At 40.8% G+C, this 25,934-nt stretch overlaps 2 protein-coding genes across 9 annotated transcripts in view; both read right to left on the bottom strand.

Annotated features, from left to right (window-relative positions):
• Window positions 1–112: 112 nt before the first annotated feature.
• On the bottom strand, window positions 113–14,296 carry Zbtb24 (zinc finger and BTB domain containing 24). 3 transcript variants are annotated; one of them, XM_070010892.1, is made up of 7 exons: window positions 14,278–14,296; window positions 12,568–13,553; window positions 8,356–8,523; window positions 7,758–7,841; window positions 7,038–7,121; window positions 2,507–2,588; window positions 113–1,619 (listed from the first exon to the last, which is right to left on the bottom strand). In XM_070010892.1, exons 2-7 carry the CDS (start codon window positions 13,520–13,522, stop codon window positions 899–901), a joined length of 2,094 nt encoding a protein of 697 aa, XP_069866993.1. In that variant the 5' UTR covers window positions 13,523–13,553; window positions 14,278–14,296; the 3' UTR covers window positions 113–898. The 3 variants fall into 3 exon arrangements, with proteins under 3 accessions (XP_069866993.1, XP_069866991.1, XP_069866992.1); XM_070010890.1 differs by lacking the exon at window positions 14,278–14,296 and adding an exon at window positions 14,124–14,219; XM_070010891.1 differs by lacking the exon at window positions 14,278–14,296 and adding an exon at window positions 13,814–13,876.
• Window positions 14,297–16,757: 2,461 nt separating this feature from the next.
• The window catches only part of Ak9 (adenylate kinase 9), an 88,753-nt gene continuing 79,576 nt past the window's right edge, over window positions 16,758–25,934 (bottom strand). For 5 of the 6 annotated variants that reach the window (XM_070010281.1, XM_070010278.1, XM_070010283.1 and 2 more), the window contains 6 exons: window positions 25,277–25,473; window positions 23,563–23,732; window positions 23,255–23,353; window positions 20,417–20,519; window positions 18,242–18,356; window positions 16,758–17,420 (listed from right to left, as the gene is read on the bottom strand). In XM_070010281.1, the coding sequence (XP_069866382.1) occupies window positions 17,218–17,420; window positions 18,242–18,356; window positions 20,417–20,519; window positions 23,255–23,353; window positions 23,563–23,732; window positions 25,277–25,473 (887 nt within the window). In that variant the 3' untranslated portion in view covers window positions 16,758–17,217. The remainder of the gene's footprint in view (window positions 17,421–18,241; window positions 18,357–20,416; window positions 20,520–23,254; window positions 23,354–23,562; window positions 23,733–25,276; window positions 25,474–25,934) is intronic. The other variant, XM_070010284.1, reaches the window with a different exon arrangement.

Here is a 25,934-nt window from a genome sequence, read left to right as displayed (position 1 = left end):
TTCCAAATTACATAGACTTAAAAAAATCTCCACAATCTGCCTTTAAAACATATATAAAATCCAAGTTTTGTAGGAAAGTTGACTTCAGAACTTATAAAAGTAATTTTTGGCTTTCCTGTTGAATAAATCTTGAGTTACAAATATCGTTGATATGAGTTTGAATCTACTTTAAGCATGACCTGATTAGCCCCTGTATATAACAAATATTAAGGGCCATGAAGTATTCTTTTAGGGGATTGGAAGTTCTAAAAGGACAAATCTATATAGTTTTTTGTGTTTTTTTTTGCCGGTGGTGGGGCTTGAACTCTGGGCCTGGGCGTGGTCCCTCAGCTCTTCAACTCAAGGCGAGCGCTCTACCACTTGAGCTACAGCGCCACTTCCTAAAAGGACAAATCTAAATGTTATTGTCTGTGACAGTAAGCCCTAATTTGTCTTGGACAGGCAATAGGGTTGCCTAAAACAAATCAACCATGGTATCTAATTCAACATATTTGTCTTCCTTTGTTCTAAAAACATACCTGAAAAGGTCAACAGACTATAACTTATGGCTGTGAAAATTCAATACTTAAAAGTCCAAATCAGTGTCCTCAAAGAAAAGTTATCCCAGTCTTAAGAGATACAGAAGATAAAAATGAAAAGCATTCATTAGTATTGAAATGCTAAATCCAAACCTAGAGGCAAGACATGTTTCTCTCTCTACACACTTATGTACCACACATGTACATTCATGTGTGCACACACACACACACATGCATATACACATACCACACATACACATACTTTACTGCCCCAAAGCAGTATATTATAAATATCTCTGGATATTACATCTTTGTAAGAGAGAGCCTGACGTACAGCTGGCTTGGAAGGACCCAGTGCAGCAGTCAGACATGTTCCCAGGTCAGCTCTGCTCCTGGCCAAGTGGTGTAGGCTGGGCCACGTGGTGAGTGGGGAGCGGGTCAGGCTCCTGTGTCAGCTGTAGGTGTTGTGCAGGATCTGTAGCACTTGCTGCTAGGCGGAGCTCATCTGTTTGCTCTTGGTGGGCATGAAGATGCTCCAAGGTTTCTTTAGACAGTGTAATCACATGTACTGGTTCTGTCTGTGAGGGCTCCATCTGGCTTTCAATCATACTGAGGCTCTGAATGTGTTCTGTTTGCTCTGGCTGAGCTGAAAGAATTAAACTCTGCAGTTGCTCTGGTTGCTGTGTGAGCAGGGTGAGATTACCAGCCTGGTCAGCAGTCATGTTCTGGGAACTCTCAGCAGCCACGATGCTGATTCCCTGGCTAGGACCAGGCATGAAATTGATGTTATGCACAGAATCAGTTACGAGAAGCTGAATCTCCTGTTCTCCTGAGGCAGAGAGCTGATATGGCTGTAGCTGAAGAAGATTCCTGACCTCTTCAGCATTACCACTGCCAGAAACACTGCTAGAATCTGATGCTTGTTTCTCTTTGCTGTGAATTTTCAAATGAGCCTTCAAATTGTCTAGGCGAGCAAACTGTAAGCTACACTCAGGGCAGGAGAAAGGCTTTTTGCCTGTATGTAGGATGCAGTGTCTCCTCTTGGCACTGGAGTCAGAGAAGGACTTGCCACATATGCTGCAGGAGTATGGCTTTTCTCCTCTACAAGAAAACATACATTTTATTTTAAAAACAAAACTATTTATTACTTTCTGTTTATTGCAGGAAGAATAAAGGAAAACTGAGCTGAGTTGCAAGTCATGAATTCTCCTACTAAAGGAGGAAGTCACACTTCAATGCACTTGTCTCTAATATTAGCAATTTTAAAAAAGGGTTAAATATTTTTAAAAAAACTGAAAAAGGGGTGGGCAGGGTTGGGTGTGATAAAATTTTGATTCTATAGTATTTATTTTGGATAAGAGCAAATATTTACATACACACTACATAAACTGTTCTTTTTTTGTTGGTTCTTACATTCAGTTTTTAAGACTGCAATGACCAACTAGGTTTAATATCAATATCAAAAACTTAATCAGTTCTAAATTATTTGTGAAGCTATTAGATACATCTACGTCCAACGGGATTTTTGTGAAATTTTTTTCAGAAAATATTAAGTATTATTTTTTTCTTTTATTGAGATATGCTACATTGCTATGTAGCCAAGTCTGGCTTCAAACTCTTGTTCTTCTTGCTTTAGCCTCTTGAATGCCAGCATTACCGCTATGCCCAACCACACCCAGGTCAAAAAATATAAAATTTAATGTTTTTTTGTTTTTTTTTAATGGAGGATTTAAGTTTTAGGCTTGTTCTCAACCCAAAGCAAAAATCAATAATGAAATCAACAATGCAAATTTTTACTGGTTAGAAGCAGTACTACCGATTTTGCCTAATAAGAAATTTCATTATTGAGAAGATAATAAACTATATAGAATATTCTTCCAGAGTCACAATTTGGAGAAAAGATTTTACATGAGTAACCTAAGTCACCCCCATTGAACACCAGAGCTGAATGAAGTCTCCACATGAAGAAAGTACTTGCAAAACTTTACCGATGAATTCTGATGTGGGTCTGAAGAGAACTCTTTGCTGTAAAAGATTTGCCACAAATTTCACAGGTAAATGGCTTCTCACCTGAAAAAAAAAAGAGAAAATCTTTAAAGATACACATTCAACATTTAGGAAAATATAAAACAACCTCCTTCCCCCAAATACCTAGACTATATTGTTTCACAAAAAGAAAAGAGAACAAAGGCAAGCTCTGCATCAGTGAGAACCACTGAACCACAAGCAAACAGCTCCTCTGCTCCTCTGCACGGTGCTGCAAGTACCAAGACAAAGGAAGCAGGGTGGTTCTGTCCTTGCCACTGAAACAAGGAGGAAGTGTTTACACAGAGGAAACAAAAAGACCTAACTGTATTTATTCCTGCATTTTTCTGCCCTTGGATATTACAATGACTTCCATACACACTTGACTTAGAGCCTGGTTAGATGTACCATTTGACTTTAGAAAGGACTTGTGTGCACAAGGTGACTTATATATTAAACACATGCCTTCCACATATACGGAAAATGTGATCATTTCTCATCTATATCCTTCTATGTGCACTCTTCTAAAAGACCACTTGCTTTCTAACATTCAGTCACTTAAGCAGCCAGAGTGAGCTGAGGTAGTTATATCACTTCACTGCAAAAGTTACAAGCACTCCCGTTCTAAGACAAAGCCCTTGAACTGTAAGGGGTCACAGACCTGTACTGTCCCACTGCTCCATACCCTCCTGGCTGTAAGATGAATCTCTTGAGTTCATCTCAGCTCAGCTTAAGCCACTCCTTCCAGGCTGTCCACTAGCAAGGGAGCAGCAAGGTTTTCTCACCTCTAGCCCTAGCATTCCCTAGTCCTTTTCTCCCACTTAGCTTTTCCACAATGCTGTCACCATCTCATAGACTGTATGTTGAATTTATTACCTACCACTCCTTTATTTATTTTTCATTTCAAGCCCCCAGTCCTGGGGCTTGAACTCAGGGCCTGGGCACTGTCCCTGAGCTTCTTTTGCTCAAGGCTGGCACCCTACTGCTTAAGCCACAGCTCCACTTCTGGCTTTTTTATGTGGTACTGAGGAATTGAACCCAGGACTTTATGTATGCTAGGCAAGCACTCTACCACTAAACCACAGTCCCAGCCTCCACTCCTTTCTTGTGCACAGTAACCTCTGGGTTTATCTACTCCTCAGTGCCTAGAATCTCTATAGTCTGGTACAGCTCCAGAAATCCTTGCTGAAAGAATGTATTTCTCAGGACCAGATTAAGGCTCACAAGAATCAAAGTGACTACTCAGATGGGCTCATTAACATTATTAAGTGCTGATTCAGTGTTAAATTTGTATACTACACATGTCAGCCTGTTTATGTTTATCTAGAAACAAAATTAAGTGATACTAATTAAATGATTCTAATGAAGATAAGGGAAGTCTGAATAAAAAAGTGAGGGAGAGAGGAATGAGGAAGAGAGAAAAGTAGGGAAGGAGAAAGGGAGGGAGGGGAGAGAAGTTGAGAGGGTAGAGAGAGTAGAAGGGTGGGTAGAAAGAGAGGGGGGGAGGGAGGGAGACAGAAAAACAGCAAAATCCTGCTTAGTTAGGTAACAGCAAGGGATAGGTATGCAGTGCCAAGCTCCATCCAAGCAGAGATGACAGCAGTACGTGACAACTTGAATGAATCTGAATCTTCACATCATGAATTCCAAAAGTTCACAGTCTTTACCCCAAAGGTTAAGAGCTAGTTCTTTGCTTTCTAAGTCTGAGCTGGGAACTACTCTCACTTTAGCTGATTTACCACTGAATTGACAGTTGTTGTCAAGAAGCAATCTGAGCAGTAACATTGTTTCTTGAGAGCCTTAGTCTACTGCTGAGAAACTCATCCTTTCAACAAGGATTTCTGAAGCTCTGTACCAAACCAGATTCTAGGCCCTGAAGTACTAAGAGGAGATAAACCTAGAAGTCATTGTACATAAGAAAGGAGCAGCAGGTAATAAATATAACATATAATATATGAGATGGTGAAAGCGTTATGGAAAAACCAAGATTTCTAATTCAAAGACCAAGTACTCTGGGTTTGCTCGGTGGTGTAGTGAGAAATGGTCAGATTCTAGACATATTGGAAATACATATAACAATGTTAATTTATCATTCAATTCTACTGGTTTATATTTAGGAAAGTTTGCAAATGTTCTGATTAAGGACAACTGCTAAAATAATGGGAGTCTACCCAGGAATAATATCCTGTAGCTAAAACTCTTTGAGAGAGGTAGCAGGAAAGACTTTTTCCTAGCCAAGGTGAATGTGGGTATTACAGTCTAATTTGTTTTGGTATAACATTGCCTGAGAGTAGATAAATTTGTTTTAAAATTTCTGAGTCTGGAAGATGGGAAGTTCAAGGTAAGGCATCTGCATCTAGAGAAGACTTTTTCGCTGGCAAATGGTGGGAAAGAGCAATTGAGAGAGAAGGGATGGGGCTAGACCCATCTTTTTTGTCAGGAATCTACTTTAGTGCTAATGGCATTTCTCAATTCAGGAGGGTCTACCTCTTAATACAGTGTTGAATCAGCAATTCAGTTTCCAACACACGAATGGGAGCCAAATGTCTTAGCTCTCTGCTGCCTTCAATTAAGTGATCCATTCTGCTAAATTTATCCAATTTGGAAACAATGATATTCCATTAACAAAGTCTAGAGCTAAGAAAAAGAGATGATGATTGCCTCAAAAGAGGTTGCAGTTCATTTAGGAAGCAAATAGAGGGCTGTTTGCCTAAACATTGAACTGAGGGTGCACACAGGATAGTAGAAGTGTGTGAAGACAGACTGGAGAAGCATGGAGGGCACTCATATAAAACAGTATGACTGAAACATTTGTATTGCAAATGGATACATGGCATGGACTACGAGGGGCAAGGACTCATTGTGAGGGGCTGGGGCAGAGCTCACCAATAAGCCAAGCCAGAAAGAGCTGTAAATTCCATGCACAGGACTCATGGAGACTCTGGGGTTTTTGTCATTGTTGTTGTTTGTTTTGCTTTGTTTTTCTAGCAGAATGACTACATGCTAACAGTACAATAAAATAAGCTTGTCAGTGATAGACAGGGTGAGGTGCAGGCAAAGTTGCTAGAGAAGGCTAAATATAAGGTGCTGATTATTGGACCAGGAGGTAACCCAGACAAAAGCGAAGGACAAAAAGTGAGATACAGGGCCTAAGTGGTAGTAGAACTAGAAGGAAGTTTGTTATAGGAAAAAGAGACAGCAGCAATTAAAGGTGAGGACACAGAGGCAGAATAGAGCAGAGCAAATGGGGAATGAGAGATGGAAGCCAGCACTACCTTCTTTCTAGAGTCTTTGCCTTACAACCCTCTCAATTAAGTGTAACTAATGTGGCTGTCTCCCTCAGACCTTGCCCACTTACCCGAAGAATTAGTTTGTTCTAGGACCTGAGCAATAATACTTTAAAGAAAGAAAAACAAAAAACAAAATGGGTGAATTAAATTTTATAAAACTTATTAATGATAATATCTATACAAAGACCACACACCATCTTTGTTCTATGAAATAATTTCCCAACTTTAAGAAAAACTGGTACAGCCTGAGTGTCCATTGTTTGAAATACTTGGGACCAAAAGTGTCTCTGATTTTCAGAGTTAGATTATTTGCATATACATTAAGATATTTAAGGGATGTGATCCATGTCCATGAAGAAGTAATTCACACATTTAATTCACACAAATAAACCACATACACACAACCTGAAAGTAACTGCATACAGAATTTCTAGTGCACCTGTATTTTGAATATGATTTATTATATGAGGTTTGGGTGTGGAATTTTCCACTGTGGACTCTTAATAGCACTCCAAATTTGGTACTTTGGGACATTTAGGATTTTGGACTAGAGATATTCAACCTGCATTAAAGTCCAAAGTACCATAAAACACTTTGACAGACAATTTAAATAGACAAGAATCATTAAACAATCAGCCCAGAGTGAAAAGCTTTTCTTAGAAAATCTTAACAGGCTTGTTTTTAACAAAAGGTGCATAAAAGTTATAGTTTTATTTTTCTGATCTTAAGCAAAAAGATCTGCCATGTCCTAATCATTCCTACCTCCTGTTCCTCCCTGCAGTTGGATTTCCTAGAAACATTTAGCATTTAAGTGCTGGCTACAGGGAAAAGAACAAGGAATTCTAAGTGTCTATGCTACATTTGTGTCTGGTTCCTCAACTTACCTCGATCACTTTCAATGCTGTGTTAAACAGAATTAAGATCGTGGCTCAAACTAGTCTGTGGGATGAGATAAATCTTTACTTATAGACATCTTTCATTAAGTAGTTTGTTTTGTCACTCTTCAAAAAGATGGGAGGTACTCACAGAATAATGCTGACAGTATTCTGATTCTGCCTTGGCTTTTCAAATCTGCACTTATAGAACTCTCACTAACTTTCTAACAAACATTCCATAGTACAGGTTGAGGAGACTTTGGAACCTCATTCTTCACTCTGCTGAAAACATCAAGTGTACTGAGGAGAATGACACGGTGATGTGTTACCTGTGTGTGTTCGTAGATGTTTCTTTAGCTGAGACACATCCATGAATTTGCGATGGCAGTGGTTGCATTCCGGTAATGAGTGGCCTTGTCGCAATAATAAAAAAAGTGTCAGTGTATATATGCTCTCCCTGCATTTCTTCAGTGATTTGTGTTAAAGCACTTCCCTGAAAAATAATCACTTTAAATATGGCACTTTAACAACAACACATTAAAAAAATTAATTTGGTAGCAATTAATATTTCTCTAGGTTTCCTGAGAGCTGGGGACCTCCTAATCCTCATAAATAGGATCTTTATGCTCCAAGCATGGTGTGACCCGCCAGCTGATCTGGAATAATGCTCCCAGCTCCCTCCCCCTTCATTTGTTTTATCAGTTGGAAGGAGAAAACAATAATGGGTAAACCAGGTCAACAAATGTATAAACAGCAATGGACACTGCCAGGCACCTTTAGCAGCAAATCAACTGACTCATTTCTTGGGCAGGTGGCACTTGTGAAAGATACCAGTTCTGTGGGGCACTGAAACTATGGCACAAAGGTTAAATTTAAACCACATGCTAGGGTACAGTAACATGACAACTTCTAATTTTGATTGCCTTTTGGGACTCTTTTCCCTAGATATTTATCTTCTAACAACATGAACATAATGTATTTAGAAACAATGTATTTGCATTTCTTCCTCACCAATCCAAATTTTCTCTCCCTTTATTGTTATTTTCTACCTGTATGAACTCGATAATGGCTCTTTAGTTGTCTCTTCTGGCTGAAATATTTTCCACACTGATCACAGGTAAAAGACTTCTGTCCTGCCAAATAAAGAAATAAAACACTTAAACCACACCAAAAATAGTAGGGAACTAGAAGGCTAATAAGATAAATAACAAAGTGGGCCCAGACTCTTGTCTACAAATGATGTAAGTGATTTGTTGACATACCTCAAATTTTAAGGAATCCACTGCAGACACACAGATAGGCAAAGATGTGAACAGTAATACAGAGTGGCAGAGACTGGGTAGAAAAAGGACAGTCATGTGCTCCCAAGAGGAATTCATAGTAAGACCATTCTAAGCTCTTCTTATTAAGCAAAATGTGTTTGCGCACTGAACTCCCAGCAGCCAGTTAGTAGCAGCCTCCTAGTTGAAGGCTCAGTGCTGTGCAGAGCTCGGAACTGCACTGATTGCACTCTGCATAGTACTGTCTTCCAGTGACACCATGTGGGAAATGATATCAAGCTGAGAAAACACCATTTAGATACTGAAAGTGTCCACCCCAAGGAACAGGAATCTAGTGGCAGGTAGCCCTCTGGTACAACTCCGCTACCTGAGTGCAGGCTCATGTGCTCCAGTAGTGAATGCTTGGTGGTCAGAGCCTTGTTGCACACAGTGCAGGTGTATGGCCGCTCGCCTGTATGCATCCTGGTGTGGACCTGCAGGGAGTGCTTCTGAGCAAAGCCTTTTCCACACTCATTACATTTGAAGGGTCGCTCTCCTGGAATCAGAACCCCAGAAGCATGGTATAAGCAACAATATGTATATTTGTTTCCACCCTATTAATATATACAATAGTAAATGATTAACAAAAATCAGAATATTTGAGTTTCTCCTAAAAAGCACACATGCAAAGTCCAATGAACAGGACAGATAATGTCAGTAATGAAAGTCTGGAAGATGGTACAGATGAATCCAAAGCCAGCAGTGAGGAGAAATGAGCTGATTCTTAACACTGTGTCTTTAAAAAGGTCAAGAATTGGTAGCACCTGCAATTTCTGAAAACGGGGTGAGGGAAGGGGAAAGGCAGGCTATTTCAAAGTTAGGTAGACCACAGACTCAAACCATTTCACAGCCAGGAGATGCTTCTCTTCCAAGAGAAGATGGAAATTGTTCTCAGAAGAAGGTAAAAAAAGAAAAAGAGGGTTTCTGGATTAGGCGTTGTGGGACCACCACAGGGCTATAAGCTCTCCCTGTGAAGTGAGACCCCATTTTCTACTCAGAAACTGGCAGCCAAGCCTAGTACCTCCAGGTAGAGGAATAGAAATGCACATTCTCTGAAGGTGATGGGAGAAGAGCCATAGATGTCCACGGGTCAACCACAATACCTCCAATAAATCAGTATTTTACAGGCTCTCTTTATACTTGCTACCAGTAACTTTAAATTATTCTTATATAATATAAATATAATTGTAAAAATACTACCAACATTTTAGTAGTAGAGACAGATATCAAGACAAATAAGGGCAATGTGTAGCTTTTATTAACTCATTCTTACACATGATTAAATATGATTTTTATTTTTATTTTTTTTGGGAACGGTCGTGGGGCCTGAACTCTGGGCCTGGGCGCTGTCCCTCAGCTCTTCAGCTCAAGGCTATGCTCTACTACTTGAGCCACAGCGCCACTTCCGGCTTTTTTCTTTTTGCTTATGTGGTGCTGAGGAATCAAACCCAGGGCCTCATGCATTCAAGGCAAGCGCTCTACCCCTGAGCCACCTTCCCAGCCCTAAATATGATTTTTAAAAATCATCAGCATTCACTGGGCACCCTGTCTCAATCCTATAATGCTAACTACTCAGGAGGTTAAAATCTAAAAATCATGGCTCAGAGCTAGCCCAGGCAGATCCTCAAGACTCTTAAAAAGATGGAACTGGTAGCATGGCTCAAGTGGTAGAGCATCACCTATAAGCCAACCATCTCCATAAGAGTAGGAGGTTATGAGTTCAAGCCCCAGTACCAGAAAACAGAGAAACAAACAAACCAATATTCAAGGAATGCTTTTAGTAGTAGAAATATTAAGTGTTAAGATAAACAAAAGAAAAACAGTGCATAGAAAACAGACTGCAAGTTGAAGAAAAGGTTAAAAAGTAATAAATTTAGCTGGGTGCCAGTGGCCCATGCCAGTAATCCTAGCTACTCAGGAGGCTGAGATCTCAGGATTGTGGTTCAAAGCCAGCCTGGGCAGGAAAGTCAGGGAGACTCTTATCTCCAATTAAACACCAGAAAACTGCAAGTGGTGCTGTGGCTCAAGTGGTAGAGCGCTTGCCTTGAGCTGAAGAGTTCCGGAACTGCACCTAAGCAGAGTTCAAGCCCCATGACCCACAAAAAAAAGTAATAAACTTTATCCGTACTATTCTCACAGAATATACCTTATGAAGTAAGAGTAAGATTCGAATTCTAGATTTTTTTTTTTGTTGGTCGTGGGGCCTGAACTCTGGGCCTGGGCACTATTCCTCAGCTTAAGGCTCAAGGCTAGTGCTCTACCACATGAGCCACAGCACCACTTCCGGCTTTTTCTGCTTATGTGGTGCTGAGGAATCGAACAAAGGGCCTCATGCATGCAAGGCAAGCACTCTACCACTGAGCGACCTTCCCAGCCCTCGAATTCTAGAAAATTTAGAGAACACCGCTGGACTTGTTAGCGCACACCTGTAATTCTAGCACTTGGAGACTGAGACAGAACTACATAAGAAGTTTAAGGCCAGCCTGGATTATAAAGCGAGTGTGAGCCAGCCAGAGCAACGCACTGAGACTGTCTCAACCCCCACCCTTCCAAAAAATTTATAAAATGAGTTCCTAGAAATAAAAAATCAGTAGAAATTTCACAGCAAGTACAGCACATAGTGATGGAAAGATGGGTAATAAGATAAGTAAGTTAGAGACTGGTTCAGGAAGGTTCAACAGTTGAACAGCAGGAGCTGGTAAGAGAGAACAGAAAATAAAAGGGGAGGAAATCACCTACAAAATAATTCAAGAAATGTTTTTTGGACTGAAGACAGGAGTTTCCAACCTGTATGGCTTATCTGGTATCTACCAAATGAATGAAAATAGACCCATGTGAATGCAAAATTTCAGAATCCAGGGGGTGCAAAAAGGGAAGATTCTATGTGCTGTTTGTCCCTTAACAAGTGTTGAAGAGCAAATGAACTCTTTACGTACATGCCTTTGAAAAAATATAGTACAAAATAAAATACAAAATCAAATCTATTACAAAAATAACAGAACAAAATAGTTCAAAAAATAGTTCTTGAGAATCTTCTTTGTTCAAAGTACCAGGTTCAATCCAGTTTTTTTTCATATATATATATCCCAAGGTTGCCTCAAACTCACAATGCTGCCTCCGTTCCTAAGTGCTAGGATGACTGATGGGCACCAGAATTCTGGTTTGGACTATATGAATGTGAAAACTTCAAGGATCTGTTTAAATAAACTCACTAGACACTATGTTGAAAAAGCAATACAACTGTGGGTGGGGATGGGAAGTAAAAACTGGGAGAAAGGCTGGGCACTGTGGCTCACACCTATAATCCCAGCTACTCAGGAGGCTGAGGACCATGGTTTGAAGCCAGCCCAGGGAGAAAAGTCCCCATGAGACACTTATTTCCAATTAACCACTCAAAAACTAGAAGTGGCCCTGTGGCTCAGGTGGTAAAGCACAAACAGGCTCAGAGACAGTGCCCAGGCCCTGAGTTCAAGCCCCACAACCACCACCACCAACAAAATCAGCTGGGAGAGACTAAGGGATGGGGTAACATTGTCCAAAAAAAAAAGTTCTGTTTATGTGACCTATATAATTGTAAAACCCCCCTCTGTACATCACCTTTATAATAATAAAAAGTTTAAAAATAAATATCAAGATTCCAGCCAAATCCAAAAACTTGGAATAGCTTTAGACACTCTATAGGTGATTCTAATATGTCGAGAAACACAGCATACAGATTTCCATTGTGTAATGGGCCACAGGACAGTGAGCTGCTAAATGACAGAAGACATTACAAGCCACTTAAATTTATATTAAAGGATTTATAAGTGGTAACTATAACCTGACCCAAAGCATAGCCAAGTTAATCTCAGTGTAAGAAAAGGCTCAAGGGAGGAGAGGATATCTGGCTACTAGTGAACTGTCCAACTTGAGATCCATCAGCCACATGTGGTTATGTTTAAAGTTAAAATAAATAAATAAATAAAAATTCAACTTAGTCACACCAGCCATTAGTTAAGTGCTCAAAATTTCTTTGAGGTAATGGTTACATAGGACACAGCAGAGATTATTTTCATCACCACAAAAGGGTATATAGGCCAGCACTGGGTCAGAGACCAAAATGATGAAATTATGTATTGCTAGAGGGTTGAGTTATAACGTTATCCACAGAGAGTCAGGCAAAACAATATGATGTTCAAGATAAAGAATATTCATGGATTATAAAGTAGAGTAAATTGGACTAGAGCTCACTAAGTGGACAAGATGAAGCCCTGACCAACAATTCTAAATAAGAGGGGGTTCTGGAATCAGGTTAACTGGGTTTAAATCCCAGCAGTCATGAAATAGCAGAAATTGGGCAAGTTAAGCTCTTTTCATCTTCACAATGGAGGTGGTAATATTATCTATCCTGCAGGATTACTGTGAGGATTTAATGCAATAACATGTACAAATGCTCAATTACAATGTCCATCATACAGAAGTTGCATGATAATTAAACGCTGTTACTATGACTATGCCAAATTCCCAAACGTATTGCACTAAGCTTCAAAAGTATAATTACCTGTATGACTCCTTTGGTGGATTGCTAAAAAGTGATTGTACTTAAAGACTTTACCACAATCTTTACATCGCGCCTCAGGACCACTGGGGCGCTTTCTCTTTCCACACATCCTCTTGGCTGAACCCTGGTCATCTTCATCCCCAACAAGTTTATAATCTTTAAGTTTGACAGATCTCCGAGTCCTCCGTTTGCTGTACCGACTCTGGCTGTCCTGCCCATCCTGGTTCTTGGGGTCACGATTCTCATCTTTCTCAGCAGGGACCTCCGCCACTCTTCCTGGCTCACAAACAGGCTCAGATTCTTCCTTTTCATTTGCTGCAATTTGCTCATTCAGTACAACACTGCCTCCTTCTTTAGCCACAAAGTTTTGTCTATTTTGAACGGAATTATTCACTCTTAGCTGAATTTCTTCCTCTGCAGCCAGTTCTGATTTTCCCTCCTGTAAACTACTGACCTTTCTTGGTCTTCCCCGTTTCCGCTTTGGAGGGTCATTTTTCTTATTAGAAATAACAACTACTGGAGTACCAGCTCTGTTCAAAGTTGGTGGCTTTGGGGCACAATGATTATTCTGGAAGTCTGCGTAAGCCTTGACCAAGTCATAGACTTTTAAGAATTGAGCAGTAGCCAGGATTTGTTCTGTACTTTTCTCACTGGCATGGAGATAACCAGTGTAGATAAATTCCAGCAGGAGACTAAAAGTGTCTGCAACCATGCCTTCCAGCATATATATGGACTGGCCAATCTCTCCCTCTTCTGCAAACATCATTGAGAAATATTCACTACTGGCAGCAAGTAAGGCTTTGTGAGCCCGGAAATGCACATTCTCCACGATTAAAGTAATGTCACAAAGAAAGCCTTTCTTCCTCTGATCCTCAAAACTGGCCAGAACAGTGTCACTGTGAGTGTCTGAGTGTACAACAAGCTGCCCAGAAGGTTCTGCTGATGTTTCTGCCATTTTTTTCTTCAGGAGCCAAGGAGGCTTAAATCTGAAATAAGAAACCAATGTTTAATAAAGGAGGAAGTATTGTCTAACAAAGTTAATCCCAGCCACAAAATTCTGACAACTCACTTCACGTAGCTAATTGAATTTTTACCATTACCCACTTTGTAGTTGACTTAGACACTTAGCCTTGGGTTCTAATTCCGGTCTAAGATTAACCTGGTTGGATGAATTTCCCATATGCGTGTAAACCTCTCACCAGAGTCTGTCTCCTCCTCGGGAAATTCCTTAAGGAACAGGATTTACCATTTTATGAAGTCCTTCCCGCACTACAGTGGGGCTACGGCGCCCTTGAACGTGGGTATTACTGGCTATTTCACTCGAAGGAACACACAGGAAAATGGTGAAGAGCGTGTGGGAAAGCAGCTTGGGGCCTTGCTGAAGGGCTGCGTCGGAGGGCCCGGCCTGCTCCTGACAGCGTCCGTGGAGCCCGGGAGCTGGGATCTCCTGACCCGAGACAACTCGCGCCCTCCGCCCCTTCCTCCGGTCCCCGGAGCGCCGCAGAGAACAGCGGGGAGGGGGAGGCCGCGGGCCCCGAGCCCACGGGCGCACCTACCTCTCGGGGCTCCCGGTGGGCCTGGGTCGCGGCCAGCCCACCCGGCCGGCTGGCGGGGCCCCCAATCCCGCTCCGCCCCGCTGCCCCAGACGATCCCGCAACTTCCGCCCCCCAGCGGCACCACAGTCAAAACTGAGCCGGAAGCGCGCCTCACCGAGCATCCTGCGCCGACGCGAGACCACGTGCCCCGAGAGCGCATTCCCTCCCCCCCCCGCCGCCTCCGCTAGGGGCGGGGCCTGGGGAGGCGGGAGTGGGCGTGGTGATCCCTGGTGGGTGTGGCCTTTGCGGGGAAGCTGGGAAGGGTGTTGAGTGTGGCTGGTATGTAAGTCAGGCCTTTGGGGAGTTTTATGTCGTGTTAGGTAACTCCTTGGCGATACACAAGTCACTTCTGTTCCCTTCCAGATGCCCACTTTGGTCATAAGGTCTCGAGATCATGGTGAGCCTAGGAAGTCTCTTTCCCCCGCTTCCCTGGTGTGTGTGTGTGTGTGTGTGTGTGTGTGTGTCTTTCCCCCCCTTCCCTGGTGTGTGTGTGTGTGTGTGTGTGTGTCTTTCCCCCCCTTCCCTGGTGTGTGTGTGTGTGTGTGTGTGTGTGTGTGTGTGTGTGTGTGTGTGTGTGTGTGTGTGTGTGCCAGCTCCAGGACTTGAATTCAGGGCCTGGGCCACAGCTCTACTCCGGCCTTTTTTTTTAAATTTGGCGGTTAATTGGACATAAGTATCTCATGGACTTTCTTGCCCATGCTGGTTTAGAGCCACTCTTCTCAGATCTCAGTCTTCGGAGTAGCTAGGATTATAGATGTGAGCCTCTGGCCCCCAGCTACTCCTTTCTCCTTTTCTATATATATATATGGTTTTGAATGAATTGGGAATCCATGAAGTCACCTCTACTTACTCTCCCTCCCCTCCCCTCTTTCTCTTCCCTGCTCCTGTCTCTCCTCTTTCCCCTCTCTCTCCTTTCTCCCTGTCCTGGAGCTTGAAGGCAGGGCCTGGGCACTGTCCCTGAGCCTCTCTGCTCTCAAGGCTAGTGCTCTACCTCTTGAGCCACAGTGCCACTTCTGGGTTTTTCTATACTGAGGAATTGAACCCAAGGTTTTATGTATGCTAGGCAAGCACTCCACCACTAGGCCACATTCCTAGCCCTTCCTTCCTCTTTTTAAAAAATCTTTTAAAAATTTATCATGTCTTTTGTATTTGTATTTTTTTGTATTTACCACTTTTGTGGCACTCATGATTGTGTATTTATCTTTTTTGTATATCATGTTGTTATATTGATCGTGTTTTATAGTTATCCTTTTTCTGGTATTCATGCTTTGCCTTTACCATTTTTGTATTTATGTATTTTTTGCATTTGTTTCCCTCTTTAATATATCAATACATATGCTAAAGTCTTAAAGGCATTGTTACCCAATGAAATCTCTTCATCTTCTAGGATATATTTTTACCTCCTGTTTTTTACACCTGCCTCCTTCCAATGCCTTAGTCTAAGGGGATGAAGAGAGCACTCTGGTACAACAGACCAGAGTTTTGAGAGATTTGGTTCTGAGAGATTTCATTTATCCTCACCTGCAAAATGATGCCAACTTGGTGGAATTGTACTGGGATAAACAAGATCAACTATGTAATGGGTTTAGGGAGCACCTGGAATGGTTGCTGAGACTAAAATGAGCACTATTATTATTACTTGACTTTCAGCATCAGTCTACAATAGACAGTTGAGGATTTCTAAGTTGCCTGGCCTTCAATGTTGTTGCTCCCAAGACACTGGAGTATATGAGGACTTTCCAAGTACAAATTAGGAGAAAAGATTAGAGTCACTCCTCTGCTTACAATCTGATGTGGCTCCATGTACCCACTGGTTAAATTTTAAGCTTATTTTGATCTACAAGCTTTACTCAAATTAATCTCCCACTTCCAACTATTTATTTCAGCATTTTCTCCCTCTCATTGTATATGTTTCATGCATAGAATGTATTTTTGTCTCCACTTCCAGATTCCCAAGATGTCATCTATACCAGCCCAACTCTTGAATGTTTTACTAATTTTTATTAAAACTATCCCAAGCCACACATATACCTTTCATCCTGAATTGTTTCCAGATTTGTTTTTCATATTTGTAAGGGGACCAAGTGGAATTGGGGGAGTTCTGCCACATTCCAGGACTTGGCTGGCCCATTTGTTTTGTGTTGCCACAGGATTACAGTAAAACCTGCACAGATCCACAAGTGAGATGTATACTTTGGAGAGTAAACCGACAGATTAGTTCAAGCATCTTGAATGAAACGCCACTTACAAGGAAAGCTGGCTATCAGAAATAGTTTTAAGGGTAGTGATATTTTCAGATTTACTTATATATGTTAAAAGAATGGAACTTGCCATTGGATAGAAATGGATAATTTAACTTCAAAGAGTGTAGAGGAACTAATGGGACCAAAAAGTTCTTAGTCAGCCAAGCACTTGTGACAGATTAATGCCTGTAATCCTAGCTACTCCAGAAGCTAAGGTCTGAGGATTGTGGTTTGAAAACTCCAGATAGTTTCTAATTATAAAATAGTGTAGACAACATGCTTCTGTGAATACTTAGAAAAGGAAAGGACACAGTGAGTTAGTTACTGCAAAATCATTTATTTTGTTGGGAAATGTTATTTTGTTTTTAAAATTACAAACAATTCATAAAAAACTAACCAGTATTTCCATTTTGTTTATGTCAATGTTGATCTTATTTCTTGAAGCCTTCTAATAATCAGTAATTTTCTTTAACAGAGGCTGAGTATTCTACTGAAAATGTTAAAAGGGAAAATAAGTAGTAAATTTTTAAGCAAGTTATTTAAGTAGTCTAAATGCAATTCTAATTGCAATATCTATTTTGTTAAAGTATCAAAGTTCAGACAAAGAACAATACACATGAGTATTGTTTTAAAGTTTATCTTTACTGCACTTCCCTGGTTGGCAAACCTTTGCATCTATTTGAAGTCTGGCAACTAAGGAATCTGAGCCAGGAGGGAGGATGTACTTGATTGAAGGCCATGTTTTCAAATCTGCCTCTCAATTTTGATCACTTGGATGTTCTTGAGCTTCACATTGCAGTAATATAAGCAAACTAGCTATTAACTGGGTCTATATTTCTTAGAGAGAGAAAGGTCTGTAACTTATGATCAAAGTCAATGGCTCGAAACTGAGGTTCCTTGTATTTTCTGGTCATCTTGGCGCCCAGGTATGTTATGAGTTCACATCTCTCCATAAACTGCTCCATCTTCTTCTTATACTTTCTTCTTATATATTCAGAACTTTTGGGATTAAATGCTGTAGCAAATTTCACCAAACTATGAATGGTTTCTTTTAGGTTAATGAGTTATTAAACCAAAGAAAAAGAATGACTGTGTGATTGAACTGCCCAGCTATAGCAGATTTGACCATAAATTGCCCGTATTCATCTTTTTCTATAGCATAGAATATTGAGAGCTGACTTTATTTGTTATATTCCCTGGATCCATGCATTCATGCATCCATCCATCCGTCCGTCCGTCCGTCCGTCCGTCCGTCCGTCCGTCCGTCCAGCCATCCATCCATCCTTTTTTGTGGAATTGGGGCTTGCCATGTCCCCAGTCCTTAGTCCTTAGAAAGGCACAGCTCATACATATAATCCTAGCTAGTGGGAGGTTGAGAAAGGAAGGAGCAGGTTAGTCTGGGCAAAAAGTTAAGGAGAACCTTAATCAAAGAACAAGCTGAGTATGTTGGTTCACACCTATAGTGTCAGCTACTTAGACGGCAGAGGTAGGAGAATTATAATGAGGCTGGCCTAGAGCAAAAAGCTGGAGATCCTACCTGAAAAAGACCTGAAGTTAAAGTGTGGCTCATATGCAAAGCCCTAAGTTCATATCCCATTAGTGGCAATCAACAACACATTAGCAACGTGGTTTGGATATTTTTGAGTTACTTGTATTTTGTGAGCATGAATATGCTTGCACACACACACACACACACACACACACACACACACACACACACACACACACACACACACTCCAACCAAATCAGCAACCCATGTTAACAACCCAGTTTATCACATATACCACAACCAGTATGAAATCAGTTCTGAGCAACAGAGCATGAAAAATACATACCTTTGAGGTGAAATGCTATATAGAGTAGTGCCGATCTCCTTATACTTAAGAAAGGGAACTTTGGCTTCAGGCATCCTGCTGCATTCATTGCTTTAATTAGAGAAGTTGCGATACCCTGAAGATAGAGAATAATTTAAATCATATGTATATCTGAGTTTGGTTTCTTCACCTCAAACAGAGTTGGGGATGTGGCTTAGAAAAATAGTTAGATGGCCATGTAGCCAACAGGTCATAAACATAAACTACATTTGATTAGGAAAAATGAAAGGCAAATTGGCTCAGTGTCCACTGGATGATGGATAAACTCTTGGGCTTCATTATGTAACTATTTTTTTTATGTCTGACATTTCCATAACAAAACATCAAAAAAGATAAAAGGGGATGCTGGGCTTTGAGTTGTTTTGGCTCCTCTTAGTTTCCATTCTCAGGACTGGCCAGCTTGCCTCTAACTCTAAGGATCTTTGGCGACCTGAGAAGGAATCCACAGACTACGACAGACAAGTGCTCAGAGCAAGGAAGAAGGTAAGGAGCTGTCCTGACAAAATGTGGATTTATGAGAACACTCCCTTCTTGATGCACTCCACCTGGCATTTTGATATTAAACCAGACTGACAGCTAACTTTCTAGGAAAGCAGAAAAGGACAGGTGGTTAGAATTTGTGATAAAAGTATAAAATTATCCTTTAGGCATTTATTTTATAAAAATAAAAAAATTAAAATGGAATAAAAAAATAAAAATAAACAAAAATGGGAGTTGACAACTGATAAGCTTTAATTTTCCTTTTGGTATTACTGGAGTCTTAACTCAGGGCTTTGCGCTTGCTACACACATGTTCTACCACTTGAGCCATAACTCCAGCCTTTTTTGCTCTAGTTTATGCTTCCAGTTGGGTCTCACCTTTTTTTGTATAGACTGTCCTAGGACCTCTATTCTCTTACCGCAATCTTCTCATAGCTGGGACCATAGGCATGAACCTCCATGCTTGGCTTGTTTACTGAGTTGAAGTCTCTCTAACTTTTTGCCTGAGCTGGCTTTGAACCACCACCTTCTTCCTGATTTCTGCCTCCTATGTAACTATGATTTGACCTAAGGCTTATTATTTTTTTTTTTAAAAAAAGAGGTAGATTCAGATAAATGGGATGTGACTTGGGTAGATAGCTTATCTATATTTGAGACAAGGGTTTTGTGGCCCACCTGTTCTGGTTCTGCAGTTCAACTCTTAAGCAGTAAATGAACCTCTCCAAGACTGAGCTCCGTGCTTTAAATTATGAAAAAATTTTCCCTCCCCCACAGTATAACCCCTGCTTTCACTGTATTTGATGTCGGTATAATTTGTGGAGGGGAAAGGGAAAAACAAATCGTTTAAATAGGGATACAGGTGGACCCATTGCAACAATGAGATGTACAAGTCATTATGTCGAAAACGAACGTTACAACTTTGGTGGGGGGTGAAGGGGGGCAGGGAGGATTGGGTGGAGGGGGGGGAGGATGGGAAGAGATGGGAAGGAGAAACAAAGGAGGCTACAATGCTTGATAAGAAATGTACTCATTATCTTGCCCATGTAATTGTAACCCCTCTGTACAGTATTTTCACAATAAAAAAATAAATTATGAAAAATTTTATAGACATTAAATTTTTTTTAAAAGGAGCCAAATTACATATTCAAGCCAAATATAAGTAAGTTTGCAGCAATCTACTGTCTCTTTGCTTTAGTGCAGATATTTAGGAATTAGCTATGGAAATTGGAGCTTTTCACATTTTATTTTTTTAACAACTTCCCATAAACAAAGTAGGTGAAGAGTGGACATACAGCTTAAAATTCAGCCTTGAACTTCACCACTATCAAAAAAAATCTACTTTAAAGATACAACATTTTCTTTCTTTTTTTTTTTTTTTGTCGGTCATGGGGCTTGAACTCTGGGCTTGGGCGCTGTCCCTCAGCTCTTCAGCTCAAGGCGAGCGCTCTACCACTTGAGCTACAGCACCACTTCCGGTTTTCTAGTGGTTTATTGGAGATAGGAGTCTCACGGTCTTTCCTGCCCGGGCTGGCTTTGAACCGCAATTCTCAGATCTCAGCCTCCTGAGTAGCTAGGATTACAGGCGTGAGCCACCGGCGCCCGGCAAGATACAACATTTTCTTATAATGTGTGTTACAGAAAATCATGCAATTAAACCTGTTCCAGATATCCAGGCAAAGGAAGACTAGTAAGGGATATGGGTTCCTTTAATGGAGGAAGTTTCTGTGGAAGCTTCTGATCCCAGTAGTTCATTGGTGACCTACGAACACAAAATTCATTAGCTGAATGCTCACAAATATACTCATTCTGCATGCATAGGAATGGGAATATACATAGACAGACAATAAAGCTCACTACTTGTTTCTCATCATTGGAGAATATTATACATGTGAGAAGGAAGACTGGAGCTCCTAGAAGTTCATAGCCACCCCTCCGCCAATCCCTACTCATCTATTATCTCTCTCTCTCTCTGTCTCTCTCTGTCTCTCTCTGTCTCTGTCTCTCTCTGTCTCCGTCTCTCTCTCCCTCTCTCTCTTTCTCTCTGTGTATATGTGTGTGTGTACTAGGGCTTGAACTTGGGGTCTGAGCACTGTCCCTTAGCTTTTTCAAGGCTATCTCTTTACTACTTGAGCCACAACTCCACTTTTCTGGACTTTTACTGGTTAATTGGAGATAAGAGACTTGCAGACTTTCCCATCCCAGCTAGCTTCAGGCCTCAGTCCCAAGTAGATAGGATTATAGGTGTGAGCCACCAGCATGAAGTTTAATTGTTGTCTTATTTTTTTTATAGCAACTATACAACACTTATTGGGGGGAGAGGGGATAGCTTTTTTATTGTTGTTTTGTTTTGTTTTTTTTTTGTCGGTCATGGGGCTTGAACTCTGGGCCTGGGCGCTGTCCTTCCCTAATCTCTTCAGCTCAAGGCGAGCGCTCTACCACTTGAGCTACAGCGCCACTTCCGGGGATAGCTTTTTTAAAGACAAGATCTCACTCTAGCACAGGCTAGCTTCAAACTTGCTGTCCTCCTACCTCAGTCTCTGCAAGTGATGGAATTACTAGTATGCTCCACCATATTGGTTAAATCTTTTTTTCTTTTTTAAAAAAATTTTATTTATGTGATATGGAAGAATTGAACCCAGGGCCTCATGTATGTTAGGAAGCACTCCACCACTAAACCACAATCCCAGCCCCCCAAATCTTTCTTTATTCTTCTTGAAATTCAAACTCTCTGAATATTGCTTTCTAGCTATAGGACCAGTGGATGGAACTTCCTCCCTCAGCTGTCATCACAAACAGGACCACACACACTGTCTTCTTTTTCATGGATATGCCTCCTATCGAAGACTATCCCTGATCATACTTTGGGTCCCATGGCACCCTCTCTCCAGTGGTTCTACCATAGCACTTTCTCTTTCTCTTTCCCTTGGGTCTTCAGCATTTCCTACTTTGGATCCCTCTCATGCCTCTATATCTGAACATGCCCATATTTCCCCCTTAAACAAGAAGAATTCTACCTTTACTTCTTCCTCCTTGTATCTCTTCTAGCAACTAACAGCTCCCCCCTATGTGCAATTAAACTCAAAAAGCCTCATTGGCAATCCTAAGCCACTGTACAAGGTCTCTCTGCCAGTGATATTTGGTTGGTCTGTATGGTACTTTTGTTGTGAAATTGAATCAGTTATGAATGTTTAAAATCTAGGAAGATTAAAGAAACATTTAACCATTATAACTTCTTATAACCCCTGCTGGTGGGGTCCCTACCACTTCTGTTCTACATCCAAGATTTTCCCCCAGCTACTCTTCCTCCTGGCCCTGTCTGTAATCTCTGGTGAAAGGAAAGCTCTTCATTTCCTGTCTGGTTTACTGCGCCACACCTGCCCCAGTGTGCTTAACTACTTTTGCTAAGACCACCTGCTCACACCTTCATCTGGCAGGTGTCTCGGTCCTTGTCTGGCCTGACGGCTCAGAAGTCTGTAGGTCTGTCGTCCCTATCAAGAGTGTCTCCCCTCTGCTTCCACCTCCCCAGGGTTTCAGTCTCTCCCTAAACTCTTCTGTGGACAACAGGATTACTCTATCAGCTTGTAAATGGTATTCCTGCTCTTTATCCATTCTCATCACACTTCTCAGCAAACTCGATTCTACGGCTGACCTAACTTAAAACCAGACAGGGTATTTGTCCTGCCTGTATGGTTAAATCCAAGAGCAGTGTGGTGGTATTACTGGCCTTCCACACTCTAGCTCTGCTCACCACCTTCAGTCTCACCTTTGTTTGTTCACCTTCTTCATATCATATTCAGCCAGGCTGAATTTCTTGCCGTTCCCTAATCCTCAGGGCTGCAGATCCCTCTGTTTGGAATCTGTTTGGAATCTGTCCCTCTTTCCTTCTTCTAAGCCCTCTAGTCCTCATTTGGACAATTCAGTCATACCTCCCTGCTGCACTTTTCCAGAACTGGAGGCAGTTCCCCATCCTGGAAACCCATCACATTGTCTTGTGGTCAGGTAAATCTATAGCACCCCCAAGCCCTTGTCCCAAAGGACAAGCACTAGTCCTTCTTCACCATTGTATGTGTGTATATGCGTGTGTGTTTATATATGTATATATGTATACATGTATATATATACATATATGTGCACATATAGCATATAGTATATATAATATACATACTACTATATATACAGTATATGTACTCTATATACTATATAGTATACTGTATATACCATATATAGTATACTGTAAATACTATGTATACATACTATATAAATATACATATTATATGCATACTATATGCTACAAACTACATATATGCTACATATTATGTAGTGTATATAGTATATGTAGCATATATACTATATATACCATATATGTAAGTATATATGCTCTCCCTCTCTATATATCCTTATATATATATCACTCTCCTCCCCTTCCTAAGTTCCCAGCATGGTGCATGGAATATAGAGAATACTTTATAGACATCTGGGATCTCATAATCTCACCTCAAAAATTTCTGAAGTTTTTCTTCACTCTCACAAATGTATATATGCTCTCGATATTCTACGGCATACTCATTATTACCAGGTACTAGGGCTTCATATCTGAATGGCCAAAAACAAAACAAAACACCCTATTGTGTAATTAACATTTAGAAGCAGGTAAGTAAAATGCAACAAGGTTTTGTTTTCCTGCCTATGCAGCTCAAGGAAGAAACATTTCCCCAGGTAATGAGCACATTAGGCTTGTGGCATGAGGCACTCCTTCCAAGTGGGGTTATCACTCTGCACTTAGGTGAGGGGCAAGGACTTGCCTTTGTTGTCCATCCTTATAGGTCACTGGACAGTAGCCCTGGAGATCTGCACACTTTGGGAACCGACTCTTCAGCTCTGATGCTGTCAGTCTTTTGGGGATCATGTCATCAGACAGGAGTGGGTGAGGTGCTAAAGGAGGTACATATAATTCTGGGTTCTCCAAAAATTTCTGTGAAAAAAAGAGCCACAAGAACAAGACCATTGAAAATAGCAATACTATGCCAATCAGAATTTCACAGGGGTTCTCTTGGTTCTTTTTAGGAGCAGTGTTCTGACTTTCAAATTGTCTGAGAATTGCCCTCCACATTGCAGTAACATTCTCTAATAGACAATTTCTTGTTTCACCCATTCATTCATTCAAAACTGATTTGCGGAGCTTCTACTGTGTGACAGGCACTGGAAAGTGCACAGTTATCTGCTGGCCCATCTTCTTGACCTGCTGTATCATCAACTGGTTGCATTAACTCACTGAATGACAGGTGAGTTAACTTCTCCAGCATCATTAGTTATCATTTTATATAGAAGAGGGAGTGGAGCAGATACATTATCTTTAAGGTCACTTCTAGTTTTTGTTGGTGTGTGTGTGTGTGTGTGTGTGTGTGTGTGTGTGTGTGTGTGTGTGTGTGTGTGTGTGTGTGTGTGTGTGTGTGTAATAGATTTTCTGACCAGGCTGGCTTCAAACCTTGATCCTCAGATCCTCAGATCTCTTGAGTGGCTAAGATTACAGTTGTAAGTCATTACTGCCTGGCCCTTATTTCTAGTTTTAAGTTTCTGTGATTACTAATAAGTAAGAAGGAAAACATAAATAGACCCTTTAATAAAGAAATGAAAAAATTTCTAATTCTTTGGAAGAAAGTAAAATGCTGAGGCATCTGTAATCATTTTTTACTACTGCCTATTGTATATTATACAATTATGGACATCACAACATCAGAGTAAAACTGTATTTGTAGTTTATTAAACTGGACTACCATTAGCTTTCTATATCTGTGGGATAAACAGTTGTCCCTCCATATCAGTGGGTTTTGTATCTTCGGATTTAAGCAAATAGAATAAAAATATTTAGAAAACAAAACTGGTCTTGAACTGAACATATATAGATGCTTTCTTTCCTTTTCCCTAAGTAATACAGTATAACAGCACTTAAATATATTTACATTGTATCAGTCATAAGTAATCTAGAGAAGATTTAAAATATATGGTAGGATATACACAGGTCATATACAAACAGGACTTCATTTTACATAAGATGGGGAATCCTGGAACCAATCTTCCACAGATATTAAGGCACAAGTATATAAAGTATCTAGGGAATTTTAGTAATAGAAAAAAAATTAAAGCTCGGGAAACAGATTGGCTCTCACTTTCTTTCTGTAGCCTGAATTCGGAACAGAATCCCTGCAGGATGCCTCCTGTATGCTGAGCTCTTTAGGCTCAGCACCCTCTTTGTGTGAGACTCTTCCAATGTGATAGGCTAGCTAAGGTCAAAGGTTCATCACTAACCAGGTACTTCTGCTATGTTTCAATATGTGCTCTGAGATGCAGTCTCAGGACTGTTTCTGAGTTTTTCACTGGCCAGAGTCACAGATTGCAGTAATGGGGCTCCTGGGAATTGCTGGGTGTTCCCAGGTATGACAACCTTTGGTATCTGATGACTTTCAAGCAAAATAAGGTGTTTTCTTAGTAAATATTTGGAGTTAGAAGAAAGCTTACATTTAGTTTTTCCTTAGAACTCATTTTATAGTAGTGCCCCCTGAATTCTGCAGCCAATTCCAAGGAGTCAGTTCCAGAGCAGTCAACTAACTCATTGGATTCTCCCAGGCTGACAGGGCAGTACTGTCCAAATTCTCCCAGGCGAGAAACCAGCTCTTGAGGTGTGATACATAACTTGTCGATGCAAGCAGCTTTTCCTATGATTGACATGTAATTATTATATATGTGCAGATTATTTATTCCTATTATTAACATATAATTATTATAACAATTATTAACATATAACTACTAACATAATTATCTGTCTGTCTGTTTTCTATCTGTGGAGATAAGAGTCTTATAAACTTTCCTGCCTAAGCTGGCTTTAAACCATTTAAACCTCAAATCTCAGTCTCCTGAATAGCTAGGATTACAGGAAAGATCCCACTTTTTTTTTTTTTTTTTTTGTCAGTCATGGGGCCTGAACTCTGGGCCTGGACGCTGTCCCGCAGCTCTTCAGCTCAAGGCTAGCACTCTACCATTTGAGCCACATTGCCACTTCTGGCTTTTTCTGCTTATGTGGTGCTGAGGAATCGAACCCAGGGCCTCAGGCTTGCAGAGCAAGCATTCTACTGCTGAGTCACCTTCCCAGCCCAAGATCCCAGTTTTTAACACTATT

This window comes from Dipodomys merriami, unplaced genomic scaffold (genome assembly GCF_024711535.1).
Source record: "Dipodomys merriami isolate MVZ:Mamm:240054 unplaced genomic scaffold, mDipMer1.0.p SCAF_8, whole genome shotgun sequence".
NCBI classification, from domain to species: domain Eukaryota; kingdom Metazoa; phylum Chordata; class Mammalia; order Rodentia; family Heteromyidae; genus Dipodomys; species Dipodomys merriami.
This window is presented reverse-complemented; position numbering and strand designations above follow the sequence as displayed.

Coding starts and splice junctions, on each gene's coding strand:
- Zbtb24 (XM_070010892.1), bottom strand. CDS start 13,522: ATGGCAGAAACATCAGCAGAACCTTCTGGGCAGCTTGTTGTACACTCA. Junction 2,589..7,037: donor ACATCTACGAACACACACAG/GTAACACATCAC, acceptor TTTTTTTTTCAG/GTGAGAAGCCATTTACCTGT. Junction 1,620..2,506: donor ACCCACATCAGAATTCATCG/GTAAAGTTTTGC, acceptor GTTTTCTTGTAG/AGGAGAAAAGCCATACTCCT.